Below are 18,351 nucleotides of genomic sequence, written 5' to 3'. Positions count from 1 at the left end.
ATTGTTCTGAGAATTGATTTATAGGTCTCATTAGATAGTCCAAAGTATACTGGTAAAAGTTTTAAGAACTGACTGTCAAAAAATGTCACATTTTAAAGTTTAATCTGCATTATAAAAATTTGTCTTCATCACTTTCTTGAGTAGAAACAGTGGACAATATATAAATCATGTCCTAATATTATAGCATTTGTAAATTTGTGATGTGTGAATGCTCATGCCAAGAATTTAATAGCTCACCATAGTTTGGAAACTGGCTACAGTACACCCTATCTTTTTACCAAAAAGTGTAAGAACTCCTGCTCATGTTCTATAGAGAAAATGCTAACCTGGACTGGCAGAGGAGTTTCCTCACAGGAGAGATATCAAGTACACTGCCCAAGGCTCAAAAAACCTTCAGGTCTTGCTCTCTGGGACTCAAGAACCTTAGAATTCACACCATGTTTAGCGTCCATAGGTCACATCTTAGAAGCTTAGTCTGACTCAGTCCTGGAAACATAACCTAGCCTGAATATAGAAAGGACTGAGACGTTGCTGATATTTTCTCAGATCTGTGGGTGGCAGTACATGGGTGTTTTGACTTGGTGAGGGAAAAAAAGATGATCTGATTAATTCCAATAATTCAGAAATTTTGACACCACTTAATATATTAACTCCGTGGTTATCGTAACTTACTTAATTGTCTGAGTTTCATTTTTTTCATCTAGAAAATGGGTGTGCTGATACTGGCACTATCTATCTCACAGGGTTACTATAAGGAAACTTTTGTAACTAAGTACTGTGATATGTGAATAGTTGTTATTGTTTCACAAATCATAGCATCTCAGACTGAGGAGAGACTCCAAGGGTCATCAGTTTCTAGCCTGGACCTGAAAAGGAATCCTCTTTAAGGAGCCCTGACTACTGACCACCTGGCCTTGATTTCCAGACTTTTACAGAGGGGGTCCCTAGGACTCCCCATTCACCTTTTGGTGAATTCTAATTGATAGGAGGGCTCTTCTTACATCCAGCCTAAATCAACCTCTCTGTCCACCCTTAGTTTCTAGTTCTGCCCAATGGAGAATAAGTGAAAGCAAAGGATAAGAACAAGCCTTTATTAGGCACCCACAATTCTTTGCCAAGCACATGAGGTAGGTACTGTTAATACCCTGATCTTATAATTGAAACTAACAGAGGTTAATAAATGCCTGAAGTTGCTTTTGAACTCAGATCTTGACTGGGAACTCAGAGCTCCAACCATGGTGCCACCAACTACCTCTAGGTGCAACGCACAAATCTAATTCCTCCTTCTCTATATGACAACTGTTTGTCCTTCGTTTTCACGGAGGACCAGTGATGTCATCAGAGTTGCATAGTCACCTGCCTCACTCTCACTTCCAGAGTCATCAAAGTCTGGTGGCAGGACAAAAGCCAAGATGACTGGCAATGACCAGGGATTCAGTGGATGACCTTGATGTTTTCAATATCTGACCAAGCTCTGAGTGTTCCACAGTATCTGCTTCAGCTGCCTTTATGGCAAATTGTTCTAATCTGCTCATTCTGCTAGGGGAAGTCTTCATGTACTTAAAGTAAACATCCCCTTAACTCACTTATGGGTTTGAGATGTTGGATACCTTTCGCCTGGTTTTACCAGAGTATGGCTGCTGCTGCACATACTATAGCTTCTTGGAGCCACAGGTGAAAGTTGGGTGCAGCAGATGGGCCCCAAAGGTGGATGAGCAGCCCTGAAAAGGGCTCAACAAGCCCCCACACCAGAGGGGCCTAGAGCTTTTACAATCAGTTCTTTTTTTTTTTTTTTGGTTTTTGCTAGGCAGTGGGGTTAAGTGACTTGCTCAAGGTCACATAGCTAGGTAATTATTAAATTTCTGAAGCTGGATTTGAATTCAGGTCCTCTATTCCAGGGCCAGTGTTCTATCTGCTGCACCACCTAGTTGCCCTTACAATCAGTTCTAATGGAAAGTCTTGATTCTTTCTTCTCTCCAACTTGTCAAAGTCCTTATTAAAATTTTATGTTTGGAACAGAATATGTTACAGATATACCTGAGCATGGAAGAGTATAGGAGGACTCTCACCTTCTATTCTTCCAATGCTATGATTCTCTCATATAGTTTAAGTTTGCATTAGGTTTTGGGGGGCTGCCATTTCTATGGTTGGCATGCAATCCAATAAAATCCCTATATCATTTTCATGTAAATTTTTGTCAGAACGTGACTTCTCACATTTTACCTGTGAAATTACATTGATTTGTCTCTATTGAATTTCATCATATTGTATCTAACTCATTATTCTATCCCTGAGGTAGGCAAACTATGGATTTGGCACCAAATCTGGCTCTTTGTCAGTGTTTGTGTGACTCTTGAGCTAAGAAAATATTTTCTTATTTTTTCATATTTATTGATTTTATTTTTAATTTGTAGAATAAAGCAGGCATTTCCATAACAGTGTGAAAAAGAGATTGCACATGAAACTGTAAATCTATTATGTACAACTTGCTATTCCTTTTAAATATATAATAAAGTTTTTATGTCAATTTGCTTTTTTTCTTCTCTCACATACTCCCAAGATGGTTTTATATATATATATGTATATATATATATATATATATATATATATATACACACACACAATATGTATATACACAATATGTATATATACAATATGTATATATATATAAAATATGTAAAATTATTCCATACATAATTCTATTTATCATTTCTTTCTCTGGATGCAGATAGTGTCTTTCTTCATATATGGTCTTTACAGTTAATTTGGATTTTATAATAAAAAGAATGATTCACTTTTTTTTATTTTTATTTTTTGCACAGCAGTGGGGTTAAGTGATTTGCCCAAGATCACACAACTAGGTAATTATTAAGTGTCTGAGATCAGATTTGAACTTAGTTCCTCCTGACTCCAGGCTGGTGCTCTATTCACTGCACTACTTAGCTGCCCCAGGATGACTTATTCTTAAAACATTTTTGTTGTTGCTCTATACAATGTTCTCTTGGTTCAGCTCATTTTGCTCTTCATTGTTTTGTGCAAGTCTTTTTTTTTTTTTTTTAGGTTTTTGCAAGGCAAATGGGGTTAAGTGGCTTGCCCAAGGCCACACTGCTAGGTAATTATTAAGTGTCTGAGACCAGATTTGAACCCAGGTACTCCTGACTCCAAGGCCAGTGCTTTATCCACTACGCCACCTAGCCGCCCCGCAAGTCTTTCTAAGATCATGGAGTTCTTATATTTTAAAGTACAGTTTTATTGTATTTTAAAATGTAAACCCCATATTTAGCTCTCCTACTATACAAAAACAGGCGTCAACAGAATTCAATCCATGGACAGTAGTTTGTGTTCTCTGTTGGATTCTTTTTTGGTGGGGTATCCTGTCAGTCATGTATTGCTGCAATGTGTTTACCACCTTCAAATTTGTCAAATATGCCATCTATACCTTTTCCCTAACCATTTATCCTGAATATAGGACTAAAGATGGATCCCTGGAGACCTAGATCCCTGGAGAATGCCAATAGAAACTTTCCTCTAAGATGTCCAAGATGAGATTAATGGCTACCCTCCAAATTTGGTCAAAAGAATGTCTAAATTCACTTCTCTGTTCTGTTTCCTAGCCCACACATCTCTCTTATCCACAAGCTCAATATGAGGGACTACTATATCAAGTTCACTTGGTCCTTCACTCTGCCTCCAGTTTCCTTATGATCTTGGTGAATTCCCTTTGGATGAATTCTAGTTTCATGGTGCATCACAAAACTCGGAGTTATACTCTTGAGATAGAACAGAGCAGAGAACAGAAACCATTGCCACATACTCCCATAATGCCAATTTACTAATTTGCTGCATTCCACTGCTCCATTTTCTCACCAACTTTCAACCTGGTTTCCACCCTCACCACTCTATTGAAGCCATTTTCATTAAAGTAATTAACGGCATCCTTCTGACCAAACATCTTTTCTTCTCTCTTCATCCTTCTTGATTTTTCTGTGGAATATGGGATTAGAAAGTATTTTCTCCTTCTTGATTCCTTCTCCCTGTCTTTGTTTCTGCAATATGACATGGCATTTCTATGGTTTTCCTTCTTCCTCTGCCTTTTTTTTATCTTCCTTATTGGATCCTTTTCCTATTAAATGTCACAAGATTCCATCCTAGGCCTTCATCTCTATAGGCACTTTCTCCTCACAGCTTCAATCATCTCTTTTATGAAAAATCTGTTTTTTCCCAAACCCTAACTGAAGAATTCTAGTTCTTCTAGTTTCATATTTTCATATACCTGCTGAATATTTCTGCTTAAGCATTCTACCAACACCTCCAACTCAACATATCTAAAATTAAATTTATCATTAGCTTTTCTAAACTTGTCTTTTCCCTTAGCTCTCTATTAATGGCTAAACCTTCTTCACAGTCTCACAGGCTTACAATTTGGGAATCATCTTTGACTCTTCTTATTCTCACATCCCATTTATCCAAAAAGTTGTGAATTCCTGTCATTTTTATCTGTAATCCCCCCCCCCATCTATCTGTCTGTCTGTCTATTTTTCTGTTCTTGATCCCCTCTCTCTTATGCTAATGCAACTGCCCTAGTTCAGGTAGTTCATTTCTTTTTATTTAGAAGTACCACCTAATAAGATAGGTGTGCTCAGCTATCTTCCAGCTATACTCTACAAGGCTATTCAAATAATCTTCCTAAAAACCTAATATGATGTTACTACTCTTTTCATAGTAGTTTCTTATTGCATACTGAACAAAGTATAAACTTCTGACTCTTGTATTTAAGATCTTCTATATCTTTTCCAAATTATTTGTCCAATCTTACAGCATATCTTTATATATTTTCAGATAAACTGGACAACTTTCTTTCACTCTAATCCTCCCCTCTCTTACCTCTGATTTTGTTCATTCTTTCCTACCATGACTAGAATGAACTCTTATTCTCCTCGTCAAAATTCTCTCTTCTTTCTTCATCTGATCAAGTCCCCACCTGCCTTTAGAGTTTTTTTCTATTCTTGCAAGAAACACCAAAGGTCTTCCCGGCTCAGTTTGATTTTTTTTTTTTTTTGAGTGGGCAAACTAAGGCATCTTTTACCTCTTTTCTTACCTAGCCTTAAATCACTGAATGTTGTTTCAGACAAATTGAATCTTGGGAAAGAGCTTAGCCTTCTCCACTCATCCTGGTCTTGCTGCTGGACTCAGATGACCCTGGAGGAGAGAGTGCCCTGCCTCACATCAATTCACTTGCAAATCAAGACATCACCCTTTTGATGACATTGGTCCTCTTTGAGAATGAGGTACAAACAACAATGAATAGCTTCTTGAGAGTCATATTTGTTATTTTTGAATCTTCTGAGTCCATCACATTCTTTACACAGAATAGGTATTTAATAAATTTTTATTGACTCGATCCCTTGCTGCAAAGCCCATTGTTTTTTATTGACTAAATTTTCCTGTCTTAATTTCTTCTCTGTTCCCATTTTTGTTTCCTTTCTCTCAGCCTAATAATCTTGCTCTATCCAGGCATATTATGAATAAAAAGCTGATGTTCAAAGGTTCATGCAGATCTATTTATTCTGAAAATGATTTTTGGGGGGACCAAAGATCATACTAATGACACAAATGAAAAAGTTTTTCATGAAGTCAAACATTCTCAGTGTGGTACCTGATCACTAGAGAAAGCTGAAATAAAAATTTGGGGTTTATTCAAAGCAGTAGGTGAGTGTATTTGCTACTTACTTTGTCTCAGCTGGAATTTTGATATTTCTAGGAGGTAGACTTGGAACTGGTGGCTGAGTTGGGTAAGGGACTGGAGGGGCTGGTTGAGTGGTAGGATGTGCTGGTGGAGGAGGTGGAGGTGTTGTGCTCACAGAATAAGGCACTGTTCCTTTGTTGGAAACTGAAATGCAAACAAATAGAAAAAATTAAGACATTAAGATCATAAATTTAGACATAGAAGGGAATTTACAGATAATCTCATCTAGTCTAATCTCATTAATACCTATGAGAATATAGGTCTAGAAAGGTAAAGTGATTTACCAAAGATTACACAAGTGGCAGATATCAGAGCTGGAAGCTGAACCAAGAACTTGACTCTAAATGCAGGCCTTTTCCTGACTCATGGAGCCTGGTTACTTTTTTTTTTTTTAATATATGAAAATAAGTATTGCATTTTTGCATGGACCTACATAGAAACACTGTTGCAGGTCATACCACTTTTGATTTTATTGCAAGTATTCCTGCTTCTTAGTTTATCAAACCTCACAACTCCCAACATCTGCATCTTTACTCAACTTCAGACACAGAGGGATGGCCTTACCCTTTATCTTTTCACACAGTTTCCCTTTTATAATCCATAAATTAAATTCCTCTACAAGACCATGAACTTTTCCCTTTCATCTCTCTCTCTCTATATATAGCTTAGCTATCCTAAACTTTCTCTTTAACCTTTCAAGCACTGCTCTATCTGACCTTCTCTGTTTTTCTAGATGCTATTCTCAGTTTTCTATTTTTGAAAATTTGGAACCTTCAGCTGAATTCCTTTCCCTTTTGTTTTATTACTGCTTAACTTCAAACTAGCCCTGGGTTACTCCTAGTATGGACCTTTTCCAGTCTTGCCCAAGTGGTATAGAACACCTCTGAATCCACTACAAATCCAGTCTCAATTACCCTCTTGTATGGCAAATCTTCTCTCCTTCCTTGTTAATTCCTACTTATTTCTTGGAGAGCTAATTCAAAACTTTCTTTTCTCTCAAGTTCACCTTTATTATCTCTTAATTCAGTAATAAAAGTAAGACTATTCTTCATAATCTGCTTCTCCTGCTCAGTTCTATAATTCACACCACCTCTGGATCAACACCACCTAACCCAGCATTTTTCTCCTCATTTGCTTGATCTCAGAAGATGAGATCAAGCAAAGCTTCTTGCCAAAACCAACTTTTCTACTTGTGCCTGTGATCCCACCCTCTTCCCTTCTATAATTCCCTCTCTTCCTAATTTTCCCTTTTCAGGGACTCCTTGTCTACACATGTGCTTATGTGCTTCCAGTCTTTTCAAACACAGTTTTACTTTCTTTCTTTCTTTTCTTTTCTTTTTTTTAAGTTTTTTGCAAGGCAAATGGGGTTAAGTGGCTTGCCCAAGGCCACATGGCTAGGTAATTATTGTCTGAGACCAGATTTGAACCCAGGGCTGGTGCTTTATCCACTATGCCACCTAGCCACCCCCACACTTTTACTTTCAACCATTCCTTTAAGCTTCTCTCTCCTTCCTTTCCCAGATGAACTCCTATTTAAAAATAACAAAAACTATCCTTGTTGCCGGTACTTTTTCTCCCAAACTCATTTCTCAATCTTTGTAATTTGAGTTCCAAACCTACCAGTCAAGGCCACCAGTGATCTCTTTACTTATTTATTTGGTCATCTATATATCTATCTATTTATTTATTTATTAGGTTTTTGCAAGGCAATGTGGTTAAAGGGCTTGCCCAAGGCCACACAGCTAGGTAATTATTAAGTGTCTGAGGCTGGATTTGAACCCAGGTACTCCTGACTCCAGGGCCGGTGCTCTAGCTGCCCCCCACCCTGACCTCTTTATTGATAAATTCAATGACCTATTTTTAGTCTTCATCATTTTTGACCTTTGCAGCATCTGATACTATTAAACACTTAATTCTAGAAATTCTCTTTTCCTTTATTTTCATTATACTGTTCTGGAGAGATTGCCTTCCAATCTGCTTGATTAAACTTGCCCCCATGTACTGGTATACCCCAGAATTCTGTCCTGGTCCTTCTTTTTCTCAACCTATATACTCTCAGTGATCTCATCATCTCCTATGGGTTTATCATCCCTATATAGATATCTCATAAATATACATCTCCAATTCTCATTTCTCTTTTAAGTTTCAGGCCTGCATTTCCAGTTTCTGCTTTTCCCCAAACCTACCCTTCTACTTGAATTCCTAATTTCTATCAAGGGTACAATCATTTCCCCCAATCATCCAAGTTCACATTTCTTTGTTATTCTCTTCCCTTCAGTCTCCCTCACTTTATATATCCAATAAATTGTCATTTTTGGCAGTTTTACCTTTTTAACTTCTTTCACATGCTTCACTTTCCACTCATGATATTCACCCTAATTTTAGCCCTCATCCTCTCTCTACTGGACTATATTAGTCACCTTTGAATTGTTTTCTTTAAATACAGTCTTTCCCCACTCCAAATTAAGCACCTCCTTAATTACCAGAGGAATTTTTCTTTTTTTTCCCACTTGATTAAAGATTTTATTTTTGAGTTTTACAATTTTTCCCCCAATCTTACTTCCCCCCCAGAAAGCAATTTGTCAGTCTTTACATTGTTTCCATGTTGTACATTGATCCAAATTGAGTGTGATGAGAGATAAATCATATCCAAAGGAATTTTTCTTAAGTAGATTTCAGATAATATCACTTTGACTCTAATACTTACAAGACTAAAGAAGCTTCAGGCACTCCCCAGTGTCTTTATGATAAAATACAAATTCTTTTGTTTGGCATTTGAAACCCTTTAAAATCTGTCTACAGCTTATCTTTCTAGGCTAATTGCAATTATTCCTCTTCACCCCAGCTTTCCAAATACACAATCTTCTAATTTCTGCTTCCATATCATTCCCTGGTCTGCCCTACCCCCAGTGTCCATAATGTGTCTTTTCAGCTCAACCTCTTGGAACTTCTAGGTACTTCAAAGCTCAGATCAGATTCTCTCAGTTGTTAGTTGCATTTATTATATATATATATATTTTCTTTATAATTTGTGCTTACTCTCAATTTCTTCTTTTCCATCCCTTCTGCTGCCCAATAGAATCTATTAAGCTCCTCTAGTATAGGGACTATTCTATTTTTGTATTTGTCTCTTCAGGGGCTAGCATCATGTCTGAAATGCAAAGGGTGGATAGTAAAATGCTTTTTTGGTTTTATTTTTGCAAAGCAATGAAGTTAAGTGACTTGCCCAAGATCACACAACTAGTAACTATCAAGTGTCAGGTCACATTTGAACTCAGGTCCTCTTGATTCCAGGGTCATTGGTCTATCCACTGCACCATTTAGCTGCCTCCTGTAAAATTCTTTTTTTAATTAAATCATTTTCTAAAGACCCCTTTTGAGGAGATTCAACCTTCATTCTAATAATTTTTTTCCTATCCAGTACATTATATAGTTTCATAAACTTAGGTAATTTTTCCTTTTAGCTTCTCTTTCTAGAGTGATTTTGTTTTAGCTTGTTATCTTATGAAACTTCAACTTTGTGGTGATTTTAGTCATCTTCACTTGAAACTTCATGGTTGTTATGACTTTTTTTGATGTGCATGGACCAGACCAATATGTAGGAATAAAGGCAAAGTTTTGTTCCCTCTTTAGGAAAATGCTTTCTGTTTTGTTAAAACAAAAAGTCCTTTTTAAGTAATTCTTGGCATTTTCTTGGCCTTTTTGACCTCAATAGAAAAGTATACCAAAATCTTCCAAAGACTGTCCTCTTAGAATTCTCTTCCTTCTATCCTCCACCTATTCAATACCTAATACTTTTGCATATTAAAGAACTCTCACTTTTATTGCATTCATATAGGTTTGTAAGATTTTCTTGCAGGTTATTCTCCATTAGTATGGCATTTTACAATTTCAAAAACTTTGAATGGGAGGACTTGATTGAAGGACCATGCTCCAGGATTTTAATGCTAGGGTCCATCTAGAAAATGCTCTTTTATTCTGTCTTGGTATCACTCCACTCTTTATTTTCTCCAGTTTCATGGTAGCAGAATTTTCTAACCCAACTTTAGAAATTTGTCAAAGGATATTTGAAATTTTAATGATTTGTCAAACAAATTGGTTAGGTAGACTATTTCTTTGTTTGTTCATTCATTCATTCATTTATTTGGTTTTTGTAAGGCGAAGGGAGTTAAGTGGCTTGCCCAAGGCCACACAGCTAGGTAATTATTAAATGTCTGAGGCTGGATTTGAACTCAGGTACTCCTGACTTCAGGGTGGGTTCTCTATCCACTGAGCCACCTAGCCGACCCAGGTAGACTATTATTCAAATACTACTCCCCTCAAATTTGACAATATGTACACTGCAATATTTTTTACAATTAACAGTGATATTCATTTTTTCCCTGGCAAATTATTTGTCATAGTAAAACATATTCAAGATTATATGTTAATATATGTAAAAATATCTGATGAAAAATGTCTTTTCCCTCCTAGGAAAAACATCTAGTAGTTTTGGTTAAACATAATAATAGTATTTGTTATAAAAACAAAATCTGTATGACAACATAACAATTGGTAATTCTGCTATTCCCACAAAGAAAATATTATTTTGGGGGCCTATAAAGAAGGGTTTAATTACAGTAGCAGTGCATATTCCATAATGACCTTATTTACAACACTATGAAGTAGTTTATGCAAATTAAATTATTTCCATTTTACAGATACATAAGCATTAGATTTTTTCTTTAAATTTGCATTTTCCTTTCTGATACATTATTTAAAAAGGCTATAAACCATTTGGGACAAAATTGACTAGTCATCCAAAAAAAGATAATGTAAGGTCAACCTGTATAATGCTTTGATGGCACCAGGCATTCTCTGACATTAGACAAACACTAGATGAGTACTCATGTTCCAGTTATGAAGCCCTGCTATGAATCAAACATCTTATTGTTGTACCCCCTCATTGTCAGGGTTACAGCTGACTGTGTAACCTTGATTAAGTATTGAGATCTTTCCACTTTACCTTAGGTTCTTTTACTAGGGTTGGGGTCCCAGGTCATGTGTCCAGATCCCCTCCTTGCTAACAAGTCATTTCCCTCACTTTGAAATTTGATTCCTGATTAGTTCCTGATTCTCTTGTCTCTAGTCTGCTTTGTTCAGCTTGGTTGTACCTCTGCCACAGGTTAGGAGCTAGTTGGATCCATTTGACATACTGATGGATAGCATTAATTTAATCTTATTCAGATGTCACTGATTATATTAATTCAACTATCTGGAACACAGGCTTTTTCCTCTTTCCCTGGCCTTCTAATTTATTGCTTTTCCTCTGCTGCAGAAATGGAGGTTAGATAAATAACTCTTCTAAAACTTTGTCTAAAACAAGAATGACTAATATCTGAACTCAAGGATATTAGTCTTTACTAGTTTCTTTTATATGTCAAATACATGACACCATGCATAGAGTTAATAACATTTATTTTAGCTGTATGGAAGTCTTCCTTCCCTTCCTTCTGGTTAATTTGACTATGTTCCAAATAGACAAGGCTGTTGAATGAGTGGTTTTTGAGCAAGAGAGATGCATCATAAATGGAAGTTATTTTGATGAGATATATAATGGTTTGGATTATATCTATACATAATGAATAGAAATGCTTTTCATTTATAAAAGATTCTGATTGATCCAATAAGTAAGAAAAATCAGAACAGCCTATTTATTAGGAGGAAAAAAAGAAAGGAATAGATCTGAGAGCTATCATAAAGAAAGACTTGACAGGAATTGTCAGCTAAATTGAACTTGGGAAAATGAGGGAGGGGAAAAGTCAATGATGAAAATAAGGTTATGACCCTGGGTTGCTAAAAGTAAAGATATTAATGGAAATAGGGAGGATAGAAAGAAATTGAGTTTTGGATGAAGCATGATGGCTTAGACTTTGAAATGTAGAATTTTCAAACAAAATAGTTGTTCATTGCCCTGAAGAATGGTCTAAAGTAGAATGAAGTTCACAGAACAATTTATATTGTAACATCAAGAAACTGTGTAGGTTTACAAACTTTCTATGCGTCAGCTTCCATAAATCCAGGAGGCTACCAAATCAAAACTGATTTCCTCTCTCCTCCCTTTTTATTTTGAAACTAGTCTAAGATTTCATACCCAGTTTGGCTCCCTTTCTTTAGATACTAGAACGTACAACGTACATGATTTAAAAAGAATCCTTCTACAAGAAAGAACATTGATGGCCCCCTACCAGTTTCCTTTTCCAGATGAAGCTCAACTATAGTTACAGGTTTAAGCTATATTTGAAATAGTAAAAGTATATCCATAAGTATAATTTGGAGAGGACAAAAAGGGAAAGATAGGAACTAGGGAAAGAATAGAAACAAATAACAGAGGGTGTATGCCCTCTCATTCTTTAAACTTTAGCTCTACCAAAGTTATTTGTTCCAGTGTTGTTATATTTAGTAGATTAATTGGACTTTAATCATCGTTTCTGAAATCTCATATTGGTTCGGTGGCTTCTAACCTTTGAATGACTTTTGTGGACCAGTTCTTTTTATATTATTCACATTGGGTGAGACCCAATTAATACCTCAGAGAGTGGGTTCAGTTTTTTTTTTTAATACATGGTCGGGGCGGCTAGGTGGCGCAGTGGATAAAGCACCGGCCCTGGAGTCAGGAGTACCTGAGTTCAAATCCGATCTCAGACACTTAATAATTACCTAGCTGTGTGGCCTTGGGCAAGCCACTTAACCCCATTTGCCTTGCAAAAACCTAAAATAAAATAAAATACACGGAAGAATTTACTTTGCTCTTGACCCATTTCAACTGCAATAAAGCCTTATTCCTAGAATTGTGATTCCTATGCAGTTAGATCGAGTACTAGATTTGTAATTAGATTCAAATTCTACTTCTACTTCCCAATGTGTTAAAAGGTGAGGCACTTTGTCTTTCATGTTGTTACTTTTTTTTTTTAACATAAAATTAGAGTTGCATAAGAAACTCTTTAGGATTTTTTCTAGCTCTAAATCCTATCATCCTAATTCTGCTTCTGTTAGATTGTTCTCAGGACTGGACTAGGAGACCAAATACCTGCATTCTAAAGTAATTATACTGTATTTTACTGATTTTCTTTTACTGATTTCACTATTAATTAGCTGTTGGAATTTCAGCAAGATACAAACTTATTTTTAAAATGAAGAAAATATTTGTCCAATCTATCCACAGGTTCACAGTGAGAGAAAATCACTTATTCAAATTTAAAGAACTGCATATTCTTCTCCAATGACTTATGTTACTGTCCATGTATCAAATGGCATTTCAGTTTATGTCACAAAAAGTGCAAAGAACACTAGGGCAGTAGAACCAAGGGAGATACAAAGATGACTGAAATGTTCCCATCTTTGAGGAGGCTACAAGTTAGTAGGAGTGATTAAGTTTTTCATTCTCCTAGCTCACAGAATCATATACTTGGAAGGCACTCCAGAGAACATGTAGTCCAATTGTACCTGCACAATACCTTCAATACATTCACTAAATGGTCACCTAGCTTTGGGGGAAGACATCCACTGAGGGGGAGCCTACTACATTCTAATTTGGAATAGTTCATGACCATAATTCTCCTTGCATTGAGACTAAATTTGCATTTTTACACCCCTCTCCTTGAAGCAGGACAATTCTAAACACTTGTTTCAGCCTTTCAAATATTAGAAAAGTGCCATTATGCTCCCATAAGTTCTCATCTTCTGTTAAACTACTTTCACTTCTTCCAGACAATTCTCATATGTCATTGTTTTGAGGTATCATGGTCATCTTCCTATGGATACTCTCCAAATTATCAGTGTTGTTACTAAAATGTGGCACCCCAAACTGAATGTCATATTCCAAATGGATCTGACCAGGACAGAATACAATGGTATTAACACCTCATTGGTTCTGGATATAATACCTTTCAATGCTGTTCAGTTGTTTTCAGTTGTGACAGACTCTTGGCCCCATTTGGGGGCTTTCTTGGCAAAGATACTTTTCCAGCTCATTTTATAGGTGAGGAAACTGAGGCAAATAGGGGTAAGTGACTTGCCCAGGGTCATATAGCTAGTAAGTGTCTGAGTCCACATTTGAACTCAGAAGATGAGTTTTCCTGACTCCAGGCCTGGCACTCTATCCACTGTGACACCTAGCTGTCTTTCAAAGTAGCCTAAAATTATGTTAACTTTCTTGATTGTTGACTCACATTGAGGTTGTAGTAGGTACTGAAACTCCTAGTTTTTTTTTCCCTCCTAGAGAAAATGCTTTCTAGTCATGTCTCTCCAAATTTGTATTTGAGAGCCTGATATTTTGATTTGTTTCTTGGTGTTAAAAAGTCTTGAATGTGTATATAAGAATTTAAACAGAAGCTCTTTCATTGTTTTCAAGGAAGAAGAACTGCTATGTATCTCTAGAGAGAGAGGGACAGCAGCTTTGACTGCTATATCTCCCCAATTTCTGTTCCTGCTATGTTCCTTCTTCTCTGATCTCCTGTGATAAGTATGCACAGGTTACTGGTGAGAACCAGATGTTCTTCAAAGGCATCTGAGGCTTTTCTAACAACTGGATTCCTGGAGCTGGTGGTAAAATTCTCTTGATTGAGCAGCAACCCTAAGGAGTAATTAAATGGATCCGGCTCAACAAGGATCTTCCTAATCAAGCCAGTAACTTGTCTATCTGCTATGCCAAATCCATAAGTTGTTGGGAACTCCATGAAGGAAGAAAAAGTACTCCTAAAGTCTGACAGTACTCTCCATCAGAGAGAGAGAGAGAGAGAGAGACAGAGAGAGAGACAGAGAGAGAGAGACAGACACAGACAGAGAGACAGAAAGAGACAGAGAGAGGGGGTAGAGAGACAGAGAGAGAGAGGGAGAGACAGAGAGAGACACACAGGCGGAGGGAGGGAGAGGGAGAGAGGGAGGGAGGGAGGGAGGGAGGGAGAGAGAGAGAGAGAGAGAGAGAGAGAGAGAGAGTATGTGTGTGAAGGGAATGGGATACGGAGTGTTTTGTATAGCAACTACTACCTTTTGAAGTTTGAGGTGACCTTTCCAAGGGACTATGGAAGAAGATATGTTTTCCAGTTTGGAAGGGATGGAGGGGGTTGTTGTTGGACAATTTGATCCTTTCTATACCTTCTCAGCAAATATCTTTTTTATAAAAGCTATCATATCAACTGGTTGAATGGTACTGGGAAACAGTGGGGGATTATAATCAGTAATATTACCATTGCTAACTCCTCAGGGTTTCCCATAAAACCCTGAGTGACTAGCAATTTTCTGGGGGGTACACAACTACTAATCTGTGAAAATAGAAGTCAGATAAGTTATCCCGGGGGGGGGATATTTATATCTATTAAGTTTCATCTTAATAGATTTACCTTAACATTGCCTTCTATATTCTGTTTTGGGATTCTCATTCATAGAAGTTAGAGCTGGAAGGGAAGATAGTCAATTAAGAGGATGCCCAGGATTTGATTAAATAATCAACTAGTCTCTGCTTGAAAACCTCTGATAAAGGACGTTATATTCAATGTGTCAATCACTCCTACCATTGTACAATATCCTAATATGATAACCATACCATTGATGCTTTTATTCAAACCACTGATAAAAACATTAAATAGGGCCAAGCACAGATCCTGGTGGTGTTTCCTAGAGACCTTTAAATGATTAATGACTACTCTGAGTATGGCTATTCAAGAAGTTTCAACCATTTCTCACAGTACTCATTTGAGGACCGACTTAGAAAAACACAAATTAACATTATCTATGCTGCTTTGTATTTTTATTTTATTTTGCAAAATGGTTGGACGCTTGAAAGTTTTGCTATCAATGGCTATTGACTGGACTCTGAGAAAAGTAGGGTGTTTGGCTTATATATGAATGAATAAAATACCAAGACTGGGGTCTGCTTGTGGTTGTTGTGCCTACCTGCAACTATGTGAGTGTAAGACAAAAGAAATGTCCTTGACCAATCATTGAGCTGAGTGAGGTCCCCTTACCCCCAACAATAAGCCTTTTTTACCCAGGAGGAGGTTAAAAACTAGCTCCAACTAGTCAAGGGTTGACCTAGGGTCCTTGTCCTCTGCAAACACACCTGCTCAATGAAGTTCAGACATATTACATTACCGTCCCCTGTGCTCACTAGTATAATGAATAGGATGGGGAAAACATATTACAAGAGAGTGGTATGGGGTGAACATATTAATTAGATTGAAATCATGATGATTCAGACTAATGACTGGCTTGGAGGAGAGGAGAAAGTCTTTCAAACTGCATATAAGACTAGACATTGTTGCAATTCAGGGCCTTTTTTCACTAGGGGAAAATGGACCTTTTCTGCAGAAAATTATTAATTAATAAGTTAATTTCATCACTTTGGACTAAGTATTTATAATTATGATCCATTTACAAGGGGTCAATGGATAGCATTGTTCATCTCAGAATTCCTAGACTGGCTAAAGATAGCACAAAATCTAGACTGAGACCAATCACAGACAATTTACAGCATGCATGAAATTATATTTTTGTTGTTCATCCTTTGTCCTCAAAGAGAACCAATGAACCATCATGAGTGTGATGTCCTGACTTGTAAATAAATTGGATTTAGGTAAGACAGAGGTAGTGCAAAAGTAATCAGCTTCATTCTCTTCTTCAGGGTCTTCTGAGTTTCATGGCAAGATATAGGTCAGGACAACTGGCAATGGCACTAGATACAAAAAAATGATGGCCTTTTAAAGCTAAGGTTTTTCCCTCTCATTTGTCAGAGGCAACACCATTCAGCAGTTAAAGGATAGTTAAGAACTGAAGCAAAAGAAGGCCTATTTTTGCCTTCACAGAAGAATACATCTGAGAGGGAAGATCCTCAGAGTTTCTGGTCAAAGCAGAAACAATTGCACACTCATCAGAACCTAAACAGTGAGCAAGGGAAACTTGGACTGAGACCTATTTTTGGTCAGTGAGAACCAGAGTGATTTGAATTCAAAGGCATAGATAAGTAGATCCATTTGAATCCTAATAGATTTTATCAAAGTTTGGTTTTTTGGAGATATATTTCAAGAAGTCAATAGTTTCACATTAGATAGAAACTCCTCCCTTGCTACCTAATTGCCTAACTAAATATATTCACAACTAGCCAGTTGTTAAAAGCCTCCAAGGTCACACAGCTAGGCAATTAAGTGTTTTGAGTTCACATTTGAACTCAGATCCTCCTGACTCCAGGGCAGGAGCTCTATCCACTGTGCCACATAGCTGCCCCTAAGTTATGTTTTTTTTAATAGCATAAAACACATTAGCCAATCACTTGTGAAGTTATCCGTGCCCCAGAATTTCACAAAAACAAAATACAGAAAATACTCATCTAAATTCATTAATTGGTTCTGGGAAAGCATGCTGTTAGGTGAAGTGATTACAGGGATTGCTAGTTACATAGGAATGCTATTAAAGTGAATAATGGAACCTTTCTCTGCAGGGGTTTCCTCAGTTTGACAATAAGGCTTTAGTTGCAATGGCTTGTTACCAATTTTATTGTCAAATCATATTGGTTGTATGGAGTATGCCTGAACTAAATTTCCCCAGTCTAACTCCAGCTCTCAGTTGAAGCTGTTTCTTTGGCAAAAATTTAGGTGTCAGGGAGGAAGAAGAATCAGTAGAGGTTTCAAATATGCCAGAGGCAGCTAGAATACATGTGAAAATAGTGATGGGCTGAGGAGTCTGGAAGATTCGAGTAACTATCTTTCCTTGGAAACTTACTAGCTGTGTGAGTCCAAGCAAGTCATTTCATGTCTTGTGCCTATTTTCTTGTGTATAAAGTACGAATGATAAAAATAACAGTGACCTCTCAGGATTGTTTAGAGGATTCACTGAGTTAACAAGTAAAGCACTTTTTTTTGCAAATCTTTAAAAAAAATGCTAGCTAATATTACTGTTGCTATGATTATCATCATAGCTTTGTCCTCATTCTGAAAAAGTTAGGGGTGGAAGAAACTGAACTTACTGTAATTATAATTATAACCAGAAGGCCTAGATTCAAGTGAATAACCCCATTTACTTTTTTTTGAACCCTAAAGGACTTTTTTTGAGAAACAATATGTGGAAAATAGTAGGTACTCAATAAATGTTTGCTAAATTAATATACAAAATGCTTTTCAATTATAAGTATTTAAAAACATAAATTATTGTCTCCCTCCCCTTACTCTCAAAAATTATCAAATGTAAAATCTAGTGAGATGCTCCCAGAGTTCTAGACTTCCTAGAACTTTGGGGCAAGGTGATTTTACTTGGATCACTTTTTCCTAATAGCCTTCTGTTCCATCAATGCCTAAAATAGCATCCTGCCTAGAATACAGTAGAGAGTTCCCATTCCCTGTCTCCAAAGAAATACAACTTCAGCAAATATAAGACAATGTTTATTGCATGCAGAGCACTGTGAAAGATAAAAGCAATGAGTCCCTGCCTACAAAGACTATAATCCCTACTCCAGTGTGACTCTGCAGAAAGAATCCTGGAGTAAAAGTTGGGAGAGATCTGGAAATGAACCTTGCTTTGACATATACTTTATGAACTTAAGCAACTCACAAAACCTCTCTGGACCTTGGTTTCCT

The 18,351-nt window shown here is 36.9% G+C and overlaps 1 protein-coding gene across 3 annotated transcripts in view; it reads right to left on the bottom strand.

The window, feature by feature from the left end:
- LOC141500776 (FYN-binding protein 1-like) overlaps window positions 1–18,351 on the bottom strand; it is a 114,716-nt gene that overhangs the window by 52,583 nt on the left and 43,782 nt on the right. For all 3 annotated transcript variants that reach the window (XM_074204240.1, XM_074204241.1, XM_074204242.1), the window contains exon 2: window positions 5,731–5,890. In XM_074204240.1, the coding sequence (XP_074060341.1) occupies window positions 5,731–5,890 (160 nt within the window). The remainder of the gene's footprint in view (window positions 1–5,730; window positions 5,891–18,351) is intronic.

Source organism: Macrotis lagotis, chromosome X (genome assembly GCF_037893015.1).
Source record: "Macrotis lagotis isolate mMagLag1 chromosome X, bilby.v1.9.chrom.fasta, whole genome shotgun sequence".
Lineage (NCBI taxonomy): Eukaryota > Metazoa > Chordata > Mammalia > Peramelemorphia > Peramelidae > Macrotis > Macrotis lagotis.
Note: the sequence above shows the minus strand (reverse complement) of the source record. Positions and strands in the feature narration are given on the sequence as shown.